A 25,795-nucleotide genomic window follows, 5' to 3' on the forward strand; every position below is an offset into this window, starting at 1 on the left:
TCAAAATTAGATGAGGTAAATTTTTGGGGGGATTGAGGGAGTAATATATATATATACCCCAATACTAGGTTAATTTTTTATTTTAGTCAAGAAGTAATGTGTGATATAAATTCAAGACTTTATTAAAATCATTTTGGAGTTAAATGAACATAATAGCTTGGCGGTGAAGAAAGATTTTTTTTAATAAGGCACAATAATGAGTTATGTGAATAAACAGAAAGAATGAAAAGTGTTAAAAGTGTTAACTGTGACATTTAAGTAGTTACATGATTTTAATTATTCTTTTGATAATAAGCAGCCTTGTGACGTTTATTCAAGGAACTGAAACCCGTGCCTACTATGGAATTTGCAGGAGAATGGGAGCTTTGTTTCCTGCCTTTGGCAATTTTAAGGAAACAAATGGGAATGGATTTAAGGCTTTCTAAAATGTACCACCTACCATAAGGATTTCAAAAGTGCAAAGGTGAGGTTGCACTCAAGCACTGGGAGGAGAGACGGAAAAGGATTTTCTTTTCTTTTTTTTTTTTTAAGTAGGCACAGGCACACTGTACTGATTTGTGAGACAGAGCGAGGAAGGCCAGGAGATTCAGAGAGGAGGCTGGAGTCCAGAGTGTCTTCTCCTTATTTGTTCTTGGCTGCTAGGGGTTTCCGGCTGATCTTTTTTGATTTGTCGTTATTCTTCTTTGGGGGTTCTGGGTTCGCCTGCATGTGTCTGCCGTAGAGGCTAGAGAGAGAAAGAGAGAGGGTAAAGTCATGAGCTTTGTTTACTAGTCTGATTCTTTAGAAAGAACTTTAAATATTCAAGCACCAGGTATGTTTGACAAGTGAAAAATGTTTGTTTACTCTGCCTCATCCATTCTAAGAATTTATGATTTTACACATGCATGTACAGACATGTATGTATGTGCATACCCCCTGTGCTATGGTTTTCTATCATAGACAAGGTTCTTGGTATTTCACACTTCCTGGACAGGGTGCAGGAAGAGGAAGGGACTGTGAACACAGGTCATGTTTACAAAGCCCTTCTAGAGCAGTGTTCCAAAGAATTAAGAGTATTTATACCTACAAGGACAAAGGACTCATTGAACTTGAGAGACAGAATATCCATTTCAAGAGCAGTAAGTACCAATGCTTGGACTGAAAGCCCAGGGGCCAGCTAATGTGACTAAGAGCAATGGTCTTAGAGATCAGATTGGCTGCTCATGGATGATGGATAGTGTGGGGATGGCCACCACACATCAATGCCACTTTAATAAGTACCGCTGATTAAATGCTGACAAAGTGCCCCGCAATTACAGTGGATGGCATCTATTGCCGGAAGGCTTTAACTGAGCGGGAGATAGTAATTAATCCATAATTTATGAGTAATTCTGATTAAACAAAATTAAAGCCACCCTAAAATAAATAGAGCTCAGCCTTAACTCCCCTTGGTAATATAACTGTGTTTTCCAGAGAGTTCCATGCACCTCTCAGCCCTTGGTATCTCTAGAGGAAAGGCCTGGCCTCAGTCACAGTTGTACCTGCTCTTTGTTAATGGGATGAGAGTCAGCCAAGAGTCCCACCTCTCCAGGTAAGCAGTCACTGGTCCTCATGCCTACTCAGCATCACATCTATTCTTCTGGATGTTTGTTTCTGGGTCTGTTTGCTTTCTGATTTACTTACGGTGCACAGCTGAGGATGAGTCCAAGGTCACAGGTATGCCAGATAAGTGCTTTATCCCTGAGCGACACCCCTAGCCCCTTCTCCCAGTTTTAACACTAACACTATATGACTACACACAGTGAGGAACACAAGGATGCACTTGACTGGCGTCAACACTCTGGCTGACAAGTTGAGGGGAGGACCCGGCATAAAGAATTGTCTCCTTGGTAGGCGGCAAGTCAGGCACTGGTATTATAGTAGGTAACATTATGTTTGCTCTTCTGCCGACTCCCAAGTGCCAGTTTGGAAGATGGTTGTTCCAACAGGGGTGATGGAGAGGTCTGCCCTTACAGAGCTGAGAATTCAGAGTTTACAGCTCACAGGGGATGGAACCCAGAGCCAGGTGTGGGGACTGCTCTGCAGGTAAAAGGGACAGTCATCCTCTTGTATCAAAGAGGCAGCCTATCTCTGTACAGGTTACAAGGGAGCCTGCGGATAGGCTTCAGCCCTGCAGCAATTAGGAGCTCGGAGAGCTTTGTACTGGCATAATGGTCAGAGTGGCCTGGACACCTGGGGTCCTATAACCCAGAAAGAACTAATGGCTTTTAATGGTGCACAAAGCAAGTCCAGCCTTAGTTCTGCCACCCAATTCCCATGCTGTCAATATCTCTGCCTATGTATTGCCTTCCCAGAATCTTGCCCAGAGACAATAAACAGAAAGTACACTGAGCCAAAGCAGCCTGGCCATCCTACTCTTTACCTTCATTTGCACATTTGGAAAAATACTTTTCAACCATATAGCCTCTGTGATCTCTTCACCCAAGGCCACATACCCAATGCTCCCCTGGAGGACTCTCATCTCTGAGGTCCTCTCGCATGTCACAGAGCCAAGATCTTACTTTGTCCTGTGCATTTGCAAGGATGCCCCTGACCTCAGGATCATTTGTTCCACTGATTTCTTATATTTTCCCTCTGTTTTACAACCTCTTATCCCCACAAAGGAAAAAGAAATACACATGCTCAAACTCAGACAACATCAGACGTGATGGATTAGAAAAACCAAGAGGAACAAGACAGCTCATTTGTATGTGTTCTGGTGTGAATATGAAATGCTCTCAAAAGCTGGGTTTGAACCCCTGATCTGTAGTCAATGGCACAATTCTTTCGTGGGGGCGGGCACATGTCTACAGAACTACTGAAATATGGGGCCTAATTGGAAAATGTGGGCCACTGGGGGGGGGGTCTTTAGAATTATACTGGGTTTAGCTTCTGGTCCCACTTGGCTTCCTTATCATCGAAGGGTGATCCAAGCCATGCCACAAGCTTTCAATGCTATGCCTACATCATGATGGATTGGTATCCCCTGAAATGACGAGACAAAATAAATCCTCCTTTTTTAAATTGTGGCTGTCAGGTATTCTGTCCTAGCGATGAGAAAGTATAACTAATACAACAGGGAAACGCCAAACTACCTCAGTATTAGCAAAGGCATACCAACGACAAGAGGAGATGGAGGGTCAAGAGAGCTTGAGTCTCATGAAGGACTTGACTGGCACGGCCTGAACACAGTGAACCACACGGGCAAGCAGGACATTCCCTGGAGGGGCAGGGATCCAGAAAAGTCAGTTCTGAAGGAGACGCTAAAGCCACGTGGCACTCGGCAAGGCTCTCCTTCCCTTAGAGAAAGAGCAGGAATGTTCCAGTGTTTCAATTACTGCCTTTGACACTCAGCTCACACTGTGTGTGCTTGGGCTTCCCAGGGCTTTGGAGCAACGCACTACAAAGGGCTAAGCAGTCACTGCAGGCATTGCAGTCTGAGTTTTGACCCTTAAACAGTGTTGACGCTGAGCAAATCAGCAGCAGCTTTCACAGGCCCCGCCCTCTGCCATGCCTCAGTTTCCTCACCTGTAAGTAAGGGACTTTCCGTACAGGGTAGCTCTAGGCTGGGGACCATGGCAAATCTACTGGAAGTAGGCAGAAAACACTTTTGAAAACCAGGGCTTATGATATGGAGTTCTACTCAGAGTGGCTAAGTAGAGTTAATCACATGGTTATCTTATTTCATTAGGAGTTTCCTCGGAAAAATAACATGTTATTTTCTAGCAATGACAAAGCTTTAGACACTCTAGAAGAAAGGTTTTAATTCTCTTTGAAGGAAGCAACCATGGCTGAGCTAAATGCATTGCCCCACTTCCTCAGTGAGTCACTGAAGGGTTGGATGGTGCCTCTGTCCCCTGTGTGATCCTTTAATTCCTCCAGCTATGTGGGCAGATAAGAGTCAGCCTTATCCTGAGCAGCTGTCCCCACTGAGAGATGGGCTGTGGCAGGGCAGTAAGGACACATATCTCAGGGTCCAAATTCTTGGGTACCATTCTTGGCTGCACTACTTATTACCCAGGGGGACCTCCATTTTCTAGGTGTGACAGACAGATCACTGGTCTGCAAAGGTGACCACATAGTAATCCTTCCAATACATTCTAAGGTTTAGGACTTTGTAGAATCCGGCCTCCTCCACCTGTCCCATTCCTTCCCATTTCTGTACCCAAGAAGACCCCAGCCATCCCTCAGCCCTGAACACTCTGTCACTTTCAAGCTGTGATGTAGCCCACAGCATCCAGGACTGCAGGCCCTGGGGAGAAGAGATCCAGCTGTGTACCCATTTCATCTGTACCACATTCAGTTCCCAATGCTACAGCCTTGGGGATACCACTAAGTCACCACAGTCTGATGTTCTCTTCTACAGGACGGAGATGAAATTTCTCTGCAACCTTGGAGAGGGCTTCAGGAAAGATGGAGCTAGACACAGAGAAACGATCCTGTCCATGTTGGCACACGAGAGATGCTCTAAAAACTATCACTACCTTTAACATCTCACAAAACTCATGACCCAGTCTATAGGTCCTCCTCCTATATACACACACACACACACACACACTCACACACACACTCACTCACACACACACTCACACACATTCACTCACACACACACACGTGCACACATGCACTCTGCTGTATCATCTGGATCCTATATTGTGACCATATGTCCCTGGGTTCTGTTTCTTGAAAGGATTCCAACAGGCACTGGCACCTGGCCATGTTGAACTGACAGTGTTGACAGAGAGAATCTTGCTCAAGATTACCAAGGAGCTTACAGTCACTAGTGGCCAAAGTGCTCAAGCAAGCTGGAAAATGGGGGAGAGGGAGATGTGTCTTTTGCAAAGAGTCCTAGAAAATCCCACTTCTGAAATCTAAGGTTTGTAGAAGATAAATGGAAGATGGTTAGTGAGTTCGAAAAAAAAAAAAAAAACAAAACAACAAAACACCACGACGAGGGATACTCTAAAGTGACAGGAAAGGGTCCATTCCTCCCAGGAGCCTGAGAAGCACACCTTGTCAATTTTAAAAGCACATTTGGCTTGTGGTTGCTCTCAGAATCTCCTTGCTCAGGAACACAAGGGCCCTCCACCTTCATCTGTGAAGACTAGAGTGGAAGGAGAAAGCCATGTTCCTAGCCACCAGCAGAAGACGCACTGGGAGGACCAGGGGAACCATTAGGAAAAGATCCTGCGGACTGCTATTGTCATGAGGACCCTACCTGGAAAAGCAGCTCTCCTGAGGTGTCTTATTAAAGTAGTGGCACACAGACCATACCAAGTCCATGAAACTGAAAACTACTACCAGTGAGTAGGTAAGGGGGTATTGAATTCAGTTATTCAACAAAATGTTCCAGCCTAGCATATCAGAATAGATTTTGCAATCAGTGTTTCTATTAAGCATTATGAGATGCGCAGTTTCCCATTACGGATGTGTGAGTTCTGCTGAACGGGGACACTTCCAGTCTTAGACAAAGCCATATGTTTTCTTGCGGTCTTCTGCTGTGAACATCTCATTTCTGGAGAGCTGCCACGTGAGGACCACTGTGCACCAACCCACTCCTTCTTCCTGGAAGGTTTCTCTCTTGGCTATGAAGCACAGCCCGGAAATCCTCTGAAGGCATCTTTGAAGACCTCTTTGGTCCCGTGTCTCTGTTTTTATTCCTTTGTATCCTCTTCCACAGAAAGATCATCTAATTTTACAGCTCCGATGAGGACATCGAAGCTTTCCAAGTCGTCGACCTCTTCAACCCAGCTGGAGAATCAGTTACAAAATGTAACAAAGCAGGCAAGCAGCTCCAAAGAGCCTCCCTGGAGGAATTCGAGCAACACCCTGGAAACTGGATCGAGATGGCAGTCTAGCCTGATATGATCTCATTGAGGTATCTGGGAAAAAGCTGGGGCTGGAAAGATGGCTCTGGGGTTAAAAGGCCCTTTTTGGATAAACATGAACACAGAAGTTCAGGTATCTGGAAGCCAAGGAAAAGTGATCTAACTGTAATTCCAGGGGTTAAAAAGAGCAGGCCGTGGATCCCCAGAACAAGCTGGCTAAGCAGCCTGCCTGAAATACAGAGAGATGAATTCAATTGAGAGAACTCATCTCAGTAAATTAGGAGGATGACAGAGGAAAATACTCAGTGACAACCTTGTATCTCCATGGACACACAAACATACATGTGCCCAATCACATGGACACCCATAATACACAAATACACATGTAAAAGAAAAAAAATTCTATGTCAGTCTGAGGCCTGATATTAGTGTTTTACCAGCTATCATTCATCTGGGTCTCTGTGCTTTTGCTTTAGATGATCCGTGCTATTACTGCGCAGAATGCTGGCCTGGTCCTTTCTACAAGACAGTTTTCAATCGTACTTTGAGGCTTCCCCGTCTTTCACTGGTCTTCTCCGCTATTCTGCCTTCAGGAAGCACTATGGGATTCACTAGTCTCTCACCATTATGTCCTGGCTAACACAGTGACTGCTGCCCTTGGCTCACTATTTCAAGGCATCGGCGGAATGCCTGATGACACCGTGTTCATGGCACTGTGGTGTCCATGCACTCACTAGCCACTGTCACAATTGCCCAGTGGAGTAGGTCCCATTGTTATCTTTCTTATCCAAATGAGAAAACAGACACTTACTTTCCAACTTCAGGCTTGGGTCAACCCAGACAATTACTCTGAAGTTCAAACCTGACTAAGTTATCTTGTCGTTTGTCATTCCAGACTTTCTAGCCTTGTTTTCTTCATAAGAGGACCATGTTTTTTTTTTTTTTCTTCTGGAGAGTGGGGGATGCAAACTTGCCTTCCTTTGTATTCTGTATACCCAAGGCACACTAGAAACACATTGTGTGCCGTGTAAATATTGTGTTTTGGAATGCCAGGTATATGCGAGGTGCAATATGCTGCTCTCAAGTCGTTTGCTGTGTCATATGCCTCCCTACTGTTGTTTTGGGTGTTTCCATGGCAAGTCCTTATACAGACCAAGAAAAGAACCAATTTTAAAAGCTAAGTAGATGGCCAGCAAAAATAATGAGAAGTAATTTTGCTTGTAATCTGTAATCTGATGGTAGGATGCTAAATTTAACATGGCTGCAAATAAATTTGTGGACAAAGTGTGAAGTCTGGATTATTAATAAGCATTTGCACTATCTTTATTTATCCCATCTAGCAGCTATGAGGGGCTGGTGACAGGATCTTAGCACATAAATCGCTGAGTCCTGAAGAAAAAACATATAACTATTCCATTCCTAAGATAAGTCTCATTAATTCAAAATGCTATGGTTTTTTTTTTTTTTTTGAGATGCTTCCACACAGTCCTACCAGCAGCAATATGAGCCCTTCACATCTTTGCCATCATCTCTCCCAGTGTTTGCTGTGCTCAACACAGTGTAAAAGGAGTGTACAAACACACACGGGTAAGCAGCATCTATACAAACAGCCCAAAGGAATACGTAGCTGCTTGAACACAGATGTGAGGCTGTGCCAAAATACCATACATACTAGAAGGCAGAACTGAAAACACTCCACACATCCCAACCTCACTCTCTGCCCCACTGGAGGGACCAACAGTAGATTCGGGAAAGAGCAAAACCAACAATACCATAGCTAGAAGATGCTCATTAAACTTCATCATCCTGTCTACTCTAATGATGCTTTCACTTAATAAAAATTCCCCGAGCAGTGGAAAGGATATTAGACAAAGTCTTTGGCTATGTATCAGAGGTCCAAGCTGTCACCAGCAAGCATGCAGTTCAGGAGGTATGCTCCCCGGGGAAGGAGCAGAAACGGCTTTCACGGAATACATGCAGAGGAAAATCAATAGCTGCAACTTGCTCCGCTGCTTAAGCATTTAGGAAAATAGGTAATCCTTTTAAATTAAACTGCAAAGTGCTAAATGTTGCAATTTTCAAACTGAACTCAGAGGTGAAAGGAAAGACACCAAGGACACTGGGAAGTTCCCCAAACAGGCTTCTTCGATAAACTATACCTGGAGGGACTTCCCCCTCCATTCCCCTGAGGTTAATTTACTTATTTCAAAAATTATTCCTTAAATTCACTACTATGAGAACCCAAACCCCAATAACTTGAGAGTCTGGTCTTAAAAGTTAAATAGTAATTTTCCAAAGAGATTTTGGAACCTGGATAACTAGGTGCTAATAAAATAAAATACCACAAGCTATTGTGACATTTCATTCCTATTTTATAAATCACCTTAAACTTCACATTCTGCCAATACAAAATTACCAAGTATATGAAGAGCTTATGATAGCTGGACCAATGCTGAGGCACCACCCTAAAACCCGAATATATGGGAAATAAGATTGTTCTTTGTGTGTTAAATGATAAATCAATACAGAGTGAATTGAAGTAGGGACATGACAAGTCATCAAAATAGCACCAGCATAGTCCCTAAGCCAGTGAGCTTGACCACAACAGACACCCACAGAGATGGAAAGAGACCCTGTTCTTAGAAACAATGGTCACCAATGGAAAAAGTGGGTTCAATGTAGGCAGTGGGGGGACTTCTGCACCTCCAGAGAAAGGCAGCAGGGGACAGCAACTGCAGTGTGTACATGTTCAAGAATGCTACATCCACAGTAAAGCGGAGGGATCAATCACAGTGGCTTCTTTTGCTCTGCACACATGGGCCATGCCTACATGGTCCAGCCCAAGGTCAGCTCCCCACACTCTGCCATTACTTGTCTTAGTCAGTGTTACTACCGCTGTGATGAAACATCATCACCAAAAACAACTTGGGCAGGAAAAAGTTTACTTTGCTCACAGTCCCAGATAACACTCCATCATCAAAAGCAGAAAGGGAAGGCTTTTTGTAGGACAGGAACCTGGAGGCAGAAGCTGATGTAGAGGCCATGGAGGGGTACTTCTTACTAACTTGCTCCTCATGGCTTGCTCAGTCTGCTTTTGTATAAAACCCAGGACCACCAGATGACACCACCCACAATGGGCTGGGCCCTCCCCCAAATATCACTTATTAAGAAAATGCTATACAGCCATATCTTATGGAGGTGTTTTCTCAATTGAGGCTTGCTCCTCTTTGATGATTCTAGTTTGTGTCATGTTGACATAAAACTAGGCAGCACAACTTCCCTCCCTGCTTCCATCCCAGGTTCTTGCCACTTCTGACACTGGTCCTTATTTGCCTGTCCAGAGTTCTTCCCAAGTTCTCCCTTAGAAAGGAACCATCATGATGCTCATTGACGGATGAAGAAACAGAGGCACTGGAAGCTTAAATACCTTGATGAGAAGATAATTAACTCTGAGGATACTGATGGCTTTGGGGGTCATGTGACTCACCTCATCCTAAGCCTGCCAGGATGTCTTGTCATCTTGGCTACAATAATTGGATGGTAAATGAGCAAGTGGTCCATGATAGCCAACAAGAGAAACAGGTCTAGGTTCTGAGCTGTTGAGGGAAGAAATGCCTTTCTTTTTGTTTACTTAAGAATGAGTGGGACAGGGGACTGACTGCCTAGGAGAGAAACTGGCATAGACAAAGCAGAATGGAAACACAGGGAGGTATTGGGCCCAATGATGCTAATTGAGCCCATAGACCATGATGTGCCTGAAACCCACTAGCTGCTCTTATTATATAAGATCTTCCTCTTGGACTTTGTGTTCCTTGCCATTAAAGGACAGCTGAGTGCTGACACTCTTACTCCATGCTACTTCAAGTGTGATCTCCCCAGCCAGGTCTTCTTGATCAGCATTGTCACTGATGACATAAGCCCCCTCTAACTGTATGTCACAATAGTGTTATGCCGCTCATATGATTACTATTGCCTCTTGCCCCACCAAACAGAATAATCCTTAGAGGGTAGGGACCTGACTGTCTTCCTTAGTCCCCTCTTTACCTGGCTGTGATGATCAGTCCTCATTGTCTACTATTGACTTAGATTCACTAGGAGATGGCTCTTAGTATGTTTGTGCAGCTGTTTCCAGAGAGCTTTAACAGAGTGGGGAAGACTCATGTTAATGTGGGAAGCACCATCTCATGGACTGGGGTCTTGGACTGCACAAAAAGGGAACAAAGACAAAGGCAGGCCAGGGTCAGCATTCCCTATCCCTTTGCTTCCTGATCCACAGAGATGTGAACAAACAGTCTTGTGCTTCTGCCTACAGTCTTGGTCCACTCCCACTGACAAGCCTTCTCCACAATGATAGAATGTTTCTTTAAACCGTGAGCCAAGTCCTTCTTCCTTTAAGTGACTCTAGTCAGGTATTTGGTCAATGGTAAGAAAACTAATGGATACCCGGTAGTGTACTACAGGTACAGTATAAATGTCCGCTGACTGAATGAAATCGAGTATAGCATTACTAGAATTATCAAAAGCATCCAAGTGTTAAAATGACTCTCCAGATGGATCATGAATGCTTCTGGAATAAGATTATGTCTAAATCACTTTTATTTTTTTTTCCTGTGCCTAGTACCCAGTAGTCACCAAAAATATGGATTGGCTAATGGACAGAACGATGGTAGAGGGGGTGTGTGTGTGTGTGTGTGTGTGTGTGTGTGTGTGTGTGATGGAGAACTATTTGTACCATGGTGTTCAGGAAGCAGAAGGTCTGGCAGGAACCAGAGGATGGGTGTAACCTTAATACGTGCACAACTGGTGACCCATTTTGTATAGCTAGGATCTGATTCCTACAGGTTTTTCAGTCTCCTAATTGTGCCATCACACAGGGGAACAAGTGGCTAAAATTGTGGGGGACACTTCAGCATCAACTTATAACATGTACTTTATGGAACTTGAACAGTGCTTCAATTATACTTAACCAAGGCACAGTAAATGAAACTTCACAGGGTTGACATCTCAAGGTGCTAGGTTATAACATAACAAGATGCCTAACATTGAAAACATAGCAGTATTAGTTTTTTCTTTAGCAATCAAGGAATTTTGGTGAGACAGATCACTTCTACTTAGAAATTGCAAAGATTAAACCAAGAGCAAAACCAAATAACAAAACAGCTTTAGTATTCAAAACCAGAATGTCTTTAGCTACAGACTATGGTGGTTTATTCACAAGGCTGTCAGCCACCCAGGTGACTTCAAGCAAGAGTAGGAAGAAACAGTGGGTACCTTCTGCCCTGTCCCTATCATAGCCAAGTTCCTCCTGGAGTAGTGTTTCTGGGATGTGGTCACTGGCATCTCTGATACACAGCAAATCAAGTTTTGCTTCTCCATCAGGTCCCCACTTTTGAACACCTGGTGGTGATATAAAGATCAGCAGCAGGGCAAGCTCTTGTGACAAGAGGTTCCATCAGAAGTAGGGAGAGACAGGGTACTGAATTCAAGGCACCGATTATGAGTGGGATAACGAAGATACTACAGCTTCAAAAAACAAATCTTTGGATTTCACCTCCCTTTTAGTCTTGATTCGCATATTTTGAGTTTAAGAAAAGAAACACCCTCAAGAGGAAGTTTATAAGATATTTCCTGCCTTGATCTACTCAGATTGTTTATCATGTATTTTTATATTTTTGTTTTTATATCATATTTTTAAGAGTCTCTCAGATACATACAGTCCACAGAAGAAAAATGGCTAAAACCCTAGATGGTTACAGGCTAGGCTGGCTGTGACTCAAGACCTGCTGGAGGATCCCAGGCACCAGCAAGGAACCTGTGAGAAGACCCAGGGAAAGACCGCGAGTAGGGGCTGACTCTCAGGACTTGGTTTTTGTGTCTGATGCCCCCAACAGGCAAAAACTGTGGCTGTGGGTGGGCAGGGAAGAGCTGAAACCTGTCACAACAGCCCGCTGCATCCAAGAATCTCAAGCGCTTCGTCTAAGAATCTCACCCACCAAACACCCCTGGAAGGTGTTAGAACATTCGATGTGCAGATGGTGAGTGTGAGGTGGAGGAGAAGTGTGCGGTGGAGATGCCAGAGGCACAGGGGGTGTGGCAGCTCCTCCCCGCTCCACGGTGGCATGGGACAGAAAACCTCCAAGGGAACACACACAGAGGAGCATGCAGATGCAAGAATCGGCATGTGGGAAGAGCCTACTCCAGCTGTGAGGGTCTATAAAACACAGGGAAGCTCCTGTGGAACAAGGCGAGGCATCATAGTCAAGTTTCATGAGGAAAAAAGTCCTCAGATGATTTTAGACACCAACATTAAGTCCTCTGTGTACATCAAAGCTCATGATTTTTTAAAATTTCTACTTCTTGGTGAAGTATTTTTTCCATGTACCTCAAAACTAAAAACAACAACAACAATACACACAAAAGAAACCCAATACTCTGAAAATTGAAAGAAGGGTAGATGACCCATGCAGGTTTTCTCCCTCATTTCTGTGACAACAGATGGTGTGTGCCCTAAAAGTATATATGCTGCTTCTCTGTCTGTCTGTCTGATCCTGACAAGGAGTGCTCTCTTAAGAGGTCACTTTTGGCTGTGTGTGTGTGTGTGTGTACGATATGCAGAGGTGTGTACAGGCATGCTCATAAATGTGATGTGTACATGGAAAGGCTAGAGAATAATCTTGGATATTGTTATTCAGGAGTATAACCCTGACCTTGTTCTTTGAGATAGGGTTTCTCACTTGGATTCAGGGATTGTCAACTAGGCTAGGTTGGCTGGCCAGTGAGTCTTGGGAATCTTCCCATACCCACCTCCCCAGCACTGGGATTACAAGTGCTTGCCATCCTGGCTGACTTTTCTGTGGATTCTGAGGATTGAACTCAGGTCCTCACGCTTCGCAGCAAGAACTTTGACAACTGGCCCTATACCCTCAGCCCCAACATGCTGCATTCAGTTTCCTTGTGGATTCAGGTTCAAAACAGAAAAGCCCAGATACACTTAGTGCACAGTATGCTTTGAGAGAGAGGAGACCATGGGAATACGACATCTTCTTCCATGGTCGGCATTTGTATGGAAGCTAACTTACAGCAAACTCACCTAAGTTATTCTGCAAATCATCTGTAATTCTTCATGGCTGGGTAACTTTGGACAAGTTACTCAGCTTCTCTGAGAGGTCTTTCTCATCTGTAAACTAGTATTGAGATTAACAGTACATACATCATGGGATTGTCATGAGGATGAAATAACAAAGTACTGAGTATCTGGCAGACACCAAAAAGGTACTAAAACATCCAGGCTGCCGAACGCTGTGCTAGAACTGGGGTTGTCCATTCTAAAGTTGACTGAAACCACAGAATTGCAAAATGCCTTATGCTCGTCTGCACAAAGTTTTACACAAAACACAGTTTCTTTCCAGAGAGATATTTTAAAAGATGCTGTATTATGCATGCCTGAGGAAAATAGGAACTGGTGGAGAATACACAGAAGGTCCTTAGAAATAAAAACACCCGACAAGTTCAGTCACTCTTTGAGGCAGTCTTCACTGGGTATGAGACAAACCACCCCAGTCAATGCTAAAAGCAGGAAGGGAGCTCCATGCAGAGGGCTCTGTCCAGGGTTCTGAATGGGCGGCACTCCAACACTAATTGAAAAGAGGAGGTGGGGATCGGGTACATCTTCAGTCCTCATCTTGCTCCAGCCCTCCCATTCACAGGCTAAGCTGTTCTAGAATCTATTCAGATGGGACCCACATTATGTAAGAGTCAATAATCTTTATGGTAACTCTGCAGTGAAAGTGTCATTTGTTGTAATGAACACTGATCATAAGTTAAGCCCCTAGCTACTCTCTGTGTTATTTTTCATTATACTGTTCCTTGCTCTGTTATATTTCAGGAGTACTGAGGGAATTTACCCAACTATGTGTGCTAGTCAGCTCTTCGTTACTCAGATTGCATTCTACCAAGATGCTCCGCAGCAATTTGCAAACAGATTCTTAAGGAAATGCATCAGACACTGGTTATGTGTTCTCCTCTGCTGATGCCAGCAGGCAGCTTTCCCTCTTCTCTTTTCTCCTGGCTATCCGTCCCCTTCATTTGCCATTTTTCCTCTCTCTTTAGCTCCCACCCCATTCACAGTACAGTTCTCCAGGCCCAAATCTGAGAGTATTAACAATGTGATACTGGGCATTTTTTTTTCCAGCAGTAATAACTCTTTGTTCGATTCAGCACCAAGAATAATGTTTCCCAAAGCATCATTGCCTCTCCTATAGCTCACACTTGCAAACACTGCTCTGTGCTTACATTACAGGCCTCCCCCTCTGGCTGCTTCAAAGGACTCCAAAAGGCACATAAGCGAAGAAAAGCTGGAATGCTTCCATTTCTTCTTCTTCTTTTTAAACAAGTCAATATGAAAAATTCATTTGGCTTGTATATTAGGCATGAGAGTAGAGTTTCCACATGCCTCTGTGCCTTGTGCTCTTGGAGTGGCTTGTAGGTAGGCCGTGATTTCCCCAGGGGACCACACTGCTGCCATGGCTTGGAGATCACTGGCCAGCACAAAGGCATGGAGCCCTCATGGATTCACACCAAGCCATCAGCTCCCTGGCTATAAACAGCAGCAGACTCTGTTGCTCTGGCTGCACATGGCGCTGCAGCCCATTACTACCAGACACTATAAGGAAGGTTAGTTTCTGTTGCACTGCTAGCTTTGAACAGGATGCTAGAGAAGAAACCAAAATATTAAGAATAAGAAAACAGCACGTAGAGGCATCAAAGATCTCAGCACTCCATTGCTGGCAACTTTTTAGGGAAGACTGAGCTGGGAATGCTTCTTCTTAGGGAATCTCACTCAACGAACTGAAATGTGCACAGGCAAGCAAGAAAGCCACATTCTCCTCACTATGTTTTCTTCCTGAGACACGTGACCGAGGAGCTGAGAAGAGACCTTGATTACCATACCTGCATCTCTTTAATAATAGCCTGGCTAGCCCCCCTCCCCAGACACATGCATCCTACCAGCACGCATACTTCCCCCAAGAGGAGTGGAAGAGTGGGTCTGTGCTCAGGCCCCTTTCACTAGCGGCCACTCACGGTCATTGAATAGATTCTATTCTAGGTCGACGATGATGCCACGGGGTAGTGCAATTCTTCAAACTCTAAAATTCAGAGAAGTGGCTGGCAAGCTGACTTAGGCCCTGACAACCTAACTCTGACCCCAGACCCCACATGGTGGAAGAAAAGAACCGATTTCCACCAGCTGCCCTTGCGCCACTTGTTATACTCAGACTAAGTGTACCTTTCAAAAAGAGAGACCGCAGGGTTCACTCATTTCAAGGCTTCTTCTCTGAATGAAACTTTATTTGTGGTTCCACTCACGCAGGTCAGAGCCATGACATCAGGTCTGCATGATCAGATGTCTAAAGTCGTAAGGTCCAGAAGTTCATAGTGAAATAGCTCAGTTGTAGAAAAGACAGCTTCAGAAGTTTAGATTTAAAAGGCTAAAAGCTGGGGCAAGAGACAGTTCATACACATAAGTGTAACCCGAATAAAAGCCAGTACTCAGTGAGAATAGAGACAGGGAAGCCAAAACTTCAACAGCAGAGGTTGAGGAAGGAAACGGGACGCTCAGCTGCTCAGGATGAATCTAAGTCTTTAAAGGATAAGCCTCCATAAGTGAGTCTGTCTGAGGCTCAAAGCTAAAGGACCCTCATTGAGAGCACTTTCAGCTACTTTACAAGAGGCGGTAGGAGTACACAAGTCTGTGAAGGTACACGGAGAGCTGCAGGTCTCTAGACTCAGAACACCACGGGAGATGACCCAGGCACACTAGTGGGTGGCTTGAGAGATCTGAAAAGTTACAGACACAATTCAACACACTGGGCAGCCAGGTACAAAACTGGTAGATAACTGCACATTAGATTACATATCCAGCTTGAGAAAAGCCTCGTGATCATGAACCCTCTATATACAGAAGGCGGGGTGTTATAACTTCATCTTCATACAGTCCCTCTTCAGTTACTAGGAATTCCAGAAACTAGAATTCACTGTATCTTGATACATCAGTGTCAAAAGAGACTTGGGACTCAGTGGTGTGGAGAGAGGTTTTGAGGTTTCTTGTATTTGCTCTAGGCACTATTTTATTAACAAGCTGAGTGATCATGGAAGGTGTGTCCAGTACCCTGAATCCCCTCTTAACCAGTACCCCTGATGAGGTGTGGGAAGCTGCAGCAGGGTGCATGTGTTGTGCATGTCTATACGCTTATGTGTGGGCAGTGTCACGAGTACTGGTGGAGAGACAGAAGATCTGAACTCACATCCCAATGCTGCTCCATTATGTCCATTCTCGGCCCCACTAGCTTGTTGCTTCCATCCACCTCTGTGGACGGTCTACTGCTCTTTTCCCGTTGGGAATCCCATCCCTCTCTCCTTAGAGCACAACTCTCTTCACTTTGACAATTTCTGCCCACGATTTTTAACCTCTCTCCCGAATTCCAACTTTGCAGACTGATGGGTGGCCCTCAACTCTGGAAAAAGACACCTTCCCATTGCTTATGCCAGGATTTATTAATATAACTAACTTTGGGGAAGAGTCCCAGAGTCCCACTAGATGCCCACACAGATGACAACAATGTCATGACTTCTTAGGAAAGACACCTGGCTCCCCTGCCCTTTCCACTTTCCATTTCCCTTACCTCACAGTGCTCAGGGCACACTCTGCCCGAAATACCAGCTCTCTCTGTACACTCCACAGTTAGGTGGAGGTTCTGAAGGCAAGGACAACACCTTATAAATCCCTGTCTGCTCAGCCTGGTCCTGTACACATGACGTATACTTAACAGATAATTGTTCCGAAGGTTGACTGATTAAAGGAGCCTCAGACTCAACTCCCTTCGCAGGTTCATGGGAAGAAATATACCATGAAACTCAAGGATACAGCTGGCACCCTAATTAATATTTGTCACTTGGCGGTTCTTAATTAAGAACTCTAAAGTAAAGACCCACCCTTCTCCCATGCCAAACGGGTATCACCTTCATCAGCATCCGAGTGATGAAACTGCAACTTCATTATTTTCTGCTTTTTTTTTCTCTGCCCTGCCAGATGAGAGCATTAGCTACATAGTATTTATTAGTATAACAAACAGAGACAAGCGCAGAGGCTTGCGGGAACTCGAGCAGTAGACCCTTGCAGTCTTTCGGTGCCAGCTTTGAACAGAAGGGGGAAAACCTTTTGTCCAACTTCTAGGAGGGAGGGGATATATTTGATGTAGGAAGTAGACTGTTACCAACACAGATTGCTTCCTGTCCCCTATGGGTCCGTTGCTCCCTGGGGGTCTGTTGGTCCTTGGAATCCATTCATGCTTATTCTCATAACAGGCCCACCAGTCCTTGCCTCATGAAAAGATTGGGCCATGCACTTTTAAAACGGGGAAAGATGGCAAAAGAACAAACTTACCATCTTTTCCAAGATGGTCACAAGGTCACTGAAGGGGACAAAGCAGGGTCCCCAGGGTCCTGTCACTGGGAACCACACTGAACTTTCTTTCCTAGGTCAGGCTGGTGAACGAGCCTTAGCGGTTATCAGTTACCTCATTGAGTCCTTTCTTATTTTAAAAAGGACCTGGGCATCCTTAGGCACCCAGCACCAATATCATGCTATGATAGTGCCCTCTCCTATTCTCAAAACAAAAATGAACAAGTTCAGGACAGCAAGATGGCTAAGCAAAGGCGCCAGTCTCTAAGCTGAATGATGTGAGTTTGATCCCCCACATAGTGGAAAGGGAGAAGTGACTCTCACAAGTGTCTCTGGACTTCCACACCTGGGCTGGGCACACACATGCCCACTTACACACCACATGTGCACTCAAAATAGATTAAAATGTAATAAAAATGTCCTTGATTGTGCAGTACCCCTTTGCTCACTTAGGTAGTGTTGGGGAAAGCAGAGAGAGAGAAGAGGTGGATGGATGGTGTCGGCATGGTAGATACACTCCCTCCTTATGAGGGTTCAGCCCAGCTCTCAGGATCAGGGGAGAGCTCTGGCTCCATCACTGTTCACAAGGGAGACTGGTCTGTAATTCTCTTTCTTTGTCTCATCTTTGTGAGCTTTGGGTATCAGGGTAACTGTAGCCTCATAAAAAGAATTTGGCAGATGTAAAACCTTTTTGTCTCATTCTTGAGAATAGGCAGGAACAACATTTATCTACTGAATGCATCCAGTGATACAGTCTGTTTCTTTGTGTTCTCCATCATGGTATACTGGGGAAATTAAACCTTTTCAACTATGTGGAGTCGGGGCGTATTATCTACATAAACTGTATCAGGGTGAGGGAGGCAAGGCTGAAGTCTTTGTGACAGAAGGGAATCTAAAACATTGAAAGCAGCGGGATGCTAGGAAGGCTCGGGGAGAGGAAGTCACAGTGCTGAGCCCAGACCAGCACACAGCAACTGCTCCAGAAACACAGCCACTGTTAATATCGCTAATATTATTGGTAACCATCCTTTCTGCCTCATGTTGCTTGACAAACTGCTGGCAGAAAAATGAAATTTACTTTCTGCCTCTCTGGATTTTCCATCCAAAAGTAAGGGAAGCAGCGACGAAGGGTGTCTTGTCTAAATTTGAAGGAGATGGATCACGCATGGCAAACCGCCCAGGAGGGAGGAAGGTTATTCCCAGTAGCCCAGGCAGATAGAGGATACTTCATTATCCTGTCCATTACAAACCACTCCAGACACATAGTTATCGACGACAATCTGCCAATTGATTAAACATCTCAATATATGAATCCAACTTTACATTAATTAGCGGTTTGGAGAACATGATCTTAGGGAAGACAGTTTTGAAAATGTTTACATCTGCCTTTGCTTTAACCTTCTGTGGACTATCACACACAATTCACCTTCTTCTAATAAGCTACATTTCTGGTTCATTTGATCGCTAGAATAAGACGGGTGCAAGAAGTTTTGCGTTTGGTTTTTATTCCGTGTAACATGAAATGTGGATTTAATAAATAGCTCCACAAGGCAGGTAGAAAGGGCGTTTGCTGACACTGACACACATTTGCTCTCAAGAACAAACAACAAAAATTAATTGTAGAACGCCGTGAGTTTATGACTTCCCTCTCCGCGTGTGAAGTTACAGGGGCAAAGAGGCCGCTGGCTCATGTTCCACATGGGAAGCTTGACAAAGTTGGTTTCAAAATGTAAGTTTTGCTCTTCCCTCTTTTTATTAATTCCTGCATTTTACTAATTAAGCCTTACTGTTTGACCTTTCAAAAAATGTCTAGCAAATTCTCCAAAGGGGATTTTTTTTTCTTTAAAGAAGCGAGATAAATTTATAAGAGCTCCCCCCCCCCTCCCGCAGTTTCTCTTTTATTTGGGTGGCACACAGGGCCTTGTATTTGTTCCTCAAGTGTTTCCCTGTTGGCTAGAACACAATTGACACCATGAGGTGATGCACTGGGTACAGGCCACCTTCCAGGAGAATGGCCAACTGGTAAGGGGCTAGAGCTATGGCTCAGTGGACAAGGCACTTGTGCAAGCAGGACAGCCAGAGTTTAGATCTCTGGAATCCACAAAAACTAAAAACAAAAACTAGGCAGGTATGGCAACCAGCCCATGAGCCTCAAGGCAACTTGACAAGCTGGCCTAACCAAACCAGAGAGCAACAGGTTCAGCATTAGATCCTACCTCAGAAAATAGAGAGCAATTAAGGGAAACACCTGATGTCAACCTCTGGCTTCCACAGAGACACATGTGCACCTGCACACATACCTGTGAACACACACACACACACACACACACACACACGTATATCCAAACAAACACACAAGAACACAAGAACCCATGCCTAGGAGCCCAACAGACATGTAGAGCTTGCTGAACTTTAGCATATTCCGAGACTTTCAAGAGACGCATGTGCACGTGAAGGCTAAGGGTCTCGGGGGATCCCCTGCATGCCAGACACAATACCAGGCACTCTGTGCTGCACAGGAGACCAGCGTGCTTGGCTCTACTTTCTTTATCCCTTCAACAGAGCCACGGCGCCCATCTGGACCTACATGCAGGCTGCTCCCGCAGAGCATCCCTGCAGAGAAGCAGGACACACCAAGACGGCTGGGACTCGGCAAGTCCATGAGGATGTCCTCTCCTGTTCAGGAGAGGGGCAACTGAAGGCACTGAATTGCCGCATGGTAGGATTTCGAGCAATGGAAGATAAGTTTCATAATACGCAAAGAGAAGTAGATTTAATAAGTATAATCCCCCAAATACCCGCTAGTCTTGAACTATTCTTACCTTGGAAACAAGAAAAAGTGTTGGGAAAGTCAACTCTAGTTTAACTGGAAAAAGTTTCAGAGACTGTGAATGGCTCATTGGAGCATCGCTGCTTCCTTGTGCAAAGCCAGTTCTGCCAAGATGCCGTCAAGTTTATTTACCTGTTGGTGTCTCTGTATAAAAATTCCCCAGGAATAGTGTTTGTTGAGAATGGTCCATAAGTCTCTCACAGAACTGGTGAATTGCTGTCTCTCTGTACCTCTAATAAAACCTAAAAGGAGGTTTATGTTTTTGCCAGACAGACTTAACCTACAGATAATGACTGGGTTGTAACAGACAAATTGGATTATTTTTGTATTAGCTGGGCACTTAAGAAGTAGTTCTACTTGACAATGTTGAGAGAAAGAACACATTAGTGATGGAAAGATTTCATGAGTGTTTTTGTTTACTTGTTGGTTAAAGATTGTTCTAGAATGTGGGCATGGAATCTTGCCTGTCTCCCAAGTGCTGCCCAAGAAATCCATACCATTCCCATGGGAAGCGATTAGGAAGATTTTGGGTTCTTCCCTTTAACCTTCTTCTTTCCTAGTAATACTGATCATCTTCCCCTTTCTTTGTTTTAAAGCAGTTTTACAATGGATGTGACCTGCCCTCCCAATGACTAAGGGTCTGTTAGCACCCTTCATTTGTTCTCAGAGAGCTGGTAACATCGATCTTGCATCACAGAGCTCTGTGAAGCCTCTACCAGCCTTGTTAATGTAAAAGTTGATGGGAAAGAAGCAGATAATACCAAAAGCCAGCTTTAAACAGCTGGCCCCCAATTCATCCGGCCCTTTGTGTGCTGGCAAGCTTTGCTCTCTGTGTGGGCCCACGCTACAGGTGTGTTTCATGATTTCCTTTATAGTGGCCATGATCCACCTAATTGAAAACAATTCATCTGGTAGCACTTGCCAGAATAACTCACCAACCTGGGGCACAGTATGCAGCTAAATTAGAATATAATCAGAGTTATAGATATATTCTGAGAATATATCATCTCACATTTAATCAGCACCAGATTCTTGCTTTGCATTGAAATATCCCAAACCAAATCCCTTCTTTGCCAGGAAGTAATAGTAACAGGTCCTCTAAGACCTTCCTCACACAATAGCCTCAACTCCCATCATAATGAACTCGATGCGTTATCGTGTTCTGGTAGAAAAATAAGTTTTTTTTTTCCTGTTTCATAGTTATTTACTTTTTATCACCAATAATAAACACATTTGCTTTTTAGGAGCCCTAAAGTTCCACTCGTAATTAACATCCAACTGGCTGCTAGCAAATGATCTCTGATGATTAATTCAGCCATTACAAAGCAAGCTGTGGTGTCCATGGGAGGATCAGAAGCAAGGTTCTTTTGAGAAAGCTATGGTTGTTGCTGGTGAGGCCCATCCATGCAGTTCTCTGAAGGGATAGATTCAAAGCACAGAGGGGATTTAAGCCAAGAGCAAGCTGGGGTGCCCAGGTATGAGGTCCAGCTACCATGGATGACATGCAGCGACGCTCAGACTGTGCCTGCCTAGCGGTAACCAGCATGGGGACCTCCACTGAGTCTGTAGCCATGGGCTTCACAGGAAGGGGAAACAGAGAAGAAGGTTTTTTCAAAGGGAAAACTACACTTTTCGACCTGAGGACCCCTACCTTGTGCCCTAGAAGACCTTCCAATTCCAGAAGACCCACAACCACTAATCATAGCTCATCTTTCTGGTTTGTTTTGCCATTTTCATTTAAATGCAAGAACAGTCATTTGCTTTTAAAAATGTTCCCACGTCAGAAAAGAAAAAGAGAAATTCACCTGGTGGGACAATTGCAGAATCCCAAGTCTTTTGCTGGCACTGCCAAGTAAGCCCCGCCTTTGCCCTGCACCAAGCTGGGACCCACTGTGAGCCCCGGACTCCTTCCTTGACCTTGACACTTCCCCACAGTGAGCACATGTACCTCGGCATACAGTAGGGACCACAGAACCTGTTTGCAAGTTTGGCTTGAGTCAGTGCAATGGAATCAGGGAGGCCTAAGCTGATGCTCAAAGTGAATGTGGCCTGAGATGCTTCTGGAATCTGTCCACATATCTAAATCACTTCTGTCTCAACTGACAAGTTCTTCTGAGTCCTCTCTCAGCATGGGTTCCACCCTAAAAGAGGTGTGTGGGAAACCATTCACTGCTAACGTCTGTCACACTCTTAGGACTTAGCAAAAGAGCATCTATATCAGCTACCACTGTCTTCCAAAGGCAACGAGGAAAATACCGTTTATTTTCTCTGTCTTTCTCTTTGTATCTCGATCACACAAACAACAGCCACCAGACCAAATTCTGCCAGATGATAAATAAGACACAAGGTTTAGTATTCTCTATAAACTATGGAAAACAAATTGCTCTCTGAAACTATCAAGAGCACGAAGCCTTTTAAACATTTTTAGTCTTCCTAGTTCAGTTTTTTCTTCTCATTGGAGATAACAAGTACATCCTTGGTTTATTAGTAATAAGCTCAAAGTGCCTTAAAAATCCCCAGAGACCTTTAAAAATATACTTTTAGTATTTTCAAAAAAGACTTATGTGCACAGGGTTTTCTTATATATATACATATATGTATACATATATAGGAAAATAAGCACACACATTTGCACTATGGACACTTTAAAAGCTATGAAGCGTAGCATATGCCAAATATGAGAACACAGCCATCTTTGAATGTAGTAATAGGAGTGGCGGGGCTGCGTCTCCAGCACCCCGCTGCCCGCAAGCTTATGCCCGAAATAACAACACACAAACTGTATTCATTTAAACACTGCTTGGCCCTTTAGCTCTAGCCCTTACTGGCTGATTCTGATATCCCGATCAACCCATCTCTAATAATCTGTGCGCACCGGTCTTACTGGGAAGATTCTAGCCTATGTCCATCCTGGGTCGGAGCTTCATCGCATGTGCCTCAGAGAGCAGAGCTCTCACCTCTGCCGCAAGAGTGGAGCATCGTGTCTCTCTGAGGCCTCTGCCCCTGAGAGGAGAGCTGTCGAGTCTGACCTCATTTCCTCTTCCTCCCAGCATTCTGTTCTGTTTACTCCTCCCACCTATGTTTTAACCTATCAGGGCAAGCAGCTTCTTTATTTAATTAACCAATGACCTTCCTTCATCATTTGAAAACTCACGTCAGGGATGTCAGGGCTCCTGAAGATATCATGGACACTAGGTAGGGAAAGGGTGACAAAAATATTACTTGTGTCTCTTAAAATGAAAGGAGACAAATGCTTCTGGTACCTACCGCGTGTCTTCAACTGGGGACGAAATGTGCGGAAAGCAGCCAAAGCTGCCACCCCTAAGCTGCCTGGGGGTATGGTTTTGCTGTGGATTCTTTCATCTGGCCAGGAGAAAGGCAGCAGGCCAATGGCTTGGTAAGGTTTCTTTCTCAGCAAAAGTTCTGAAAAGTCCTACAGTGAATATGCCAAGGTAGTAGACCCCAGGTTGCTGGAGGCACTTAAGCAGATGCCAGGTGACAATAGGGTCAGAAGGCTGTCAGGGATCTCTAAGGGTTTAGCTTAACTGACCACTACCCTGCCAACTCCAGGATCTCAGAGGCATTCCCTGCCTTTCTACGCTCAGATTCTTTGGGTATCTTACGAGAGAGCTGTGACAAGCAGTGAGCAGGCATCTTTTTGTGGGTGGGTCAGGACCCCAGGACACTGAAGGATGACTGGAAGCAACTGGACATCTATGCCAACTACCGACTGCCACCTGGTTTGGTTCAAGGCATCTCCAACTGGTTTTCTCCTCCCCCCTCCTAATTCTCATTAACTTGAAAGACAGCTGACAGCAGTGTGGGATTTCACACTAAGGCTCAATCTGTCTTTCCTAGCATCCTCTATTGATCAGGTGGCTTCAACCAAGTGAACCACAGCTCTGCAGTCTGTGCCCATGCACACCCTTCCACCACACAGGGTTGGCACATGGTGCTAGGAAGCCAGGCGGTGAAGGGGGTGAAATGGCCAGCAATACCCTCAGCTCCCTCACAGACGAGACAGAACGAAAGACGGCATCAGGGCTTTTGCTCTTGTCTGGTGGGAGGAAATGAAGAATTCTCTGCCCTGGGACAGAGTGCAGGTGACCAGAAGTGTCCCCCAGCAGATCTGCAAAGGTAATGATGGTGGCATAAGCCAGAGCAATCCAAACGGCGGAGGAGAAAACGTGTTTTCCTGACCCAGCCGAGTGCATCTCCCAGTATGTGTTGTATTTAAGACATATGGGCGCTACTCCTAAGTATATAATGTTTTATATAAAAAGCTGAGTAGAATTCTGTATGCCCTTCCAGTGTTTTAACAATTTTCACATACAACCAAGTGCTTCGTGGAAGCCTAGTCTTGTTGCCTCTGCACCTTATGTTCCAAATTTCCTCACTGTGTCCGCTGCATTAAATGGTGCTCGGTTCCCATGGAATAAACATGTGCAGAGATGTGTTTTTATTACCATGTGGCAGAACGCCACCCCAAATGAAAGGGTGTGAGATCGGAAAGGGAGGGTTAGGGCTGACGTGTTTCTTTCACGTTGTTGTCGGAGGCACTGAATCCACAGATGTTACCGAAGGTTTTCTGTGCTCTGTGATCTGCCAAGACGAGGTCAAGGCTAGGAATTCTTACTTGATTTCACTTCCCAGTTGTTATTTTCTTAGCCACCAGAGTGAAGCCTTTGCCTGGTTACTTATGCAGAACAAATAGTTCAGAAAACGCACATCCATAAAAAGATTACCCACAGAAGCTCCGTCTATAATATCCTTCAGCTGAAAGCAACAGTCACGACCAGGGACAGGGCAGTAGATGCACACCCTGTGCTGTATTTAACAGTGGAAGGTGGGTGCTGTTGTGAATACCCTGGGTAGCTTTTCTGGGTGCAGGAATAAGAGAGGACTTGCTTGGATTATCATCAAGAGCCTTGGTGCTCTTTACTGTCCTATAACGCTTCTTCAGCTTCTACATCCATAGTTTCTGTCTCTCTCCCCTTGCCTCTCTCTGCTAGCCAGTTAAAGACTTTTCTTATACTGTATTTCCTGCTCCGTTCTCCATTCGGTCTCTAGCCATGAATCCTATTTTCCTGAATACTAATGGCTGTCGGTGTAGTTCAGATGTAACAAGGACTCCTGGTTCCACTCAGCAGCAGGAAAAAAAAAGCCACCTCACAGGTTTAAACACCGAGCTCTGAAAGGAAACTTTCACCCAGTCCATATACTAGTCTACAGATCTGCATGCGGTTCCAGTGCTGCCACCATCTTCTCTTTAGCTTGGGATGAGTTTCAGAGGCCAAGGGAAGCACCTTTGCTAGAACGGATGCTAGCCCGTTCACCAGGCAGGAGGGTATGTGCCTGGAGTCCCAGCCACATTCAGTGCTGAGGCAGGAAAATCATCTGAGCTCAGGAATCTGAGGCTAGCCTGGGGATAACTGTCCCGTGTCCCACAGAATTCATTTGATTTCCTCTCAGCTGGACACCTACGTTCACACAGATTCACTATACCGCTGCCATGGGAAACACTTCGTATCCTCCTCCAGCGACTGCCATTTGTTGAGCAGCCCTAAACCTATCCCAACTAAGCCGGCATGTCCTCACCAAAGCCACATCTGGGCTTCAGTGAGACTTCTGCATCCCTAATTCCAAAGGCTATCTCTT

The 25,795-nt window shown here is 44.8% G+C and overlaps 1 protein-coding gene across 2 annotated transcripts in view; it reads right to left on the reverse strand.

Annotated features, from left to right (window-relative positions):
* Positions 1 to 515: 515 nt before the first annotated feature.
* Positions 516 to 25,795, reverse strand: part of Rsu1 (Ras suppressor protein 1) — a 177,293-nt gene continuing 152,013 nt past the window's right edge. For both annotated transcript variants that reach the window (XM_026783146.1, XM_005354629.3), the window contains one exon: positions 516 to 724. In XM_026783146.1, coding sequence (XP_026638947.1) covers positions 622 to 724 — 103 coding nt within the window. In that variant the 3' untranslated portion in view covers positions 516 to 621. The remainder of the gene's footprint in view (positions 725 to 25,795) is intronic.

The sequence above is a fragment of the Microtus ochrogaster genome, chromosome 16 (assembly GCF_000317375.1).
Source record: "Microtus ochrogaster isolate Prairie Vole_2 chromosome 16, MicOch1.0, whole genome shotgun sequence".
In the NCBI taxonomy this organism is placed as follows: Eukaryota; Metazoa; Chordata; class Mammalia; order Rodentia; family Cricetidae; genus Microtus; species Microtus ochrogaster.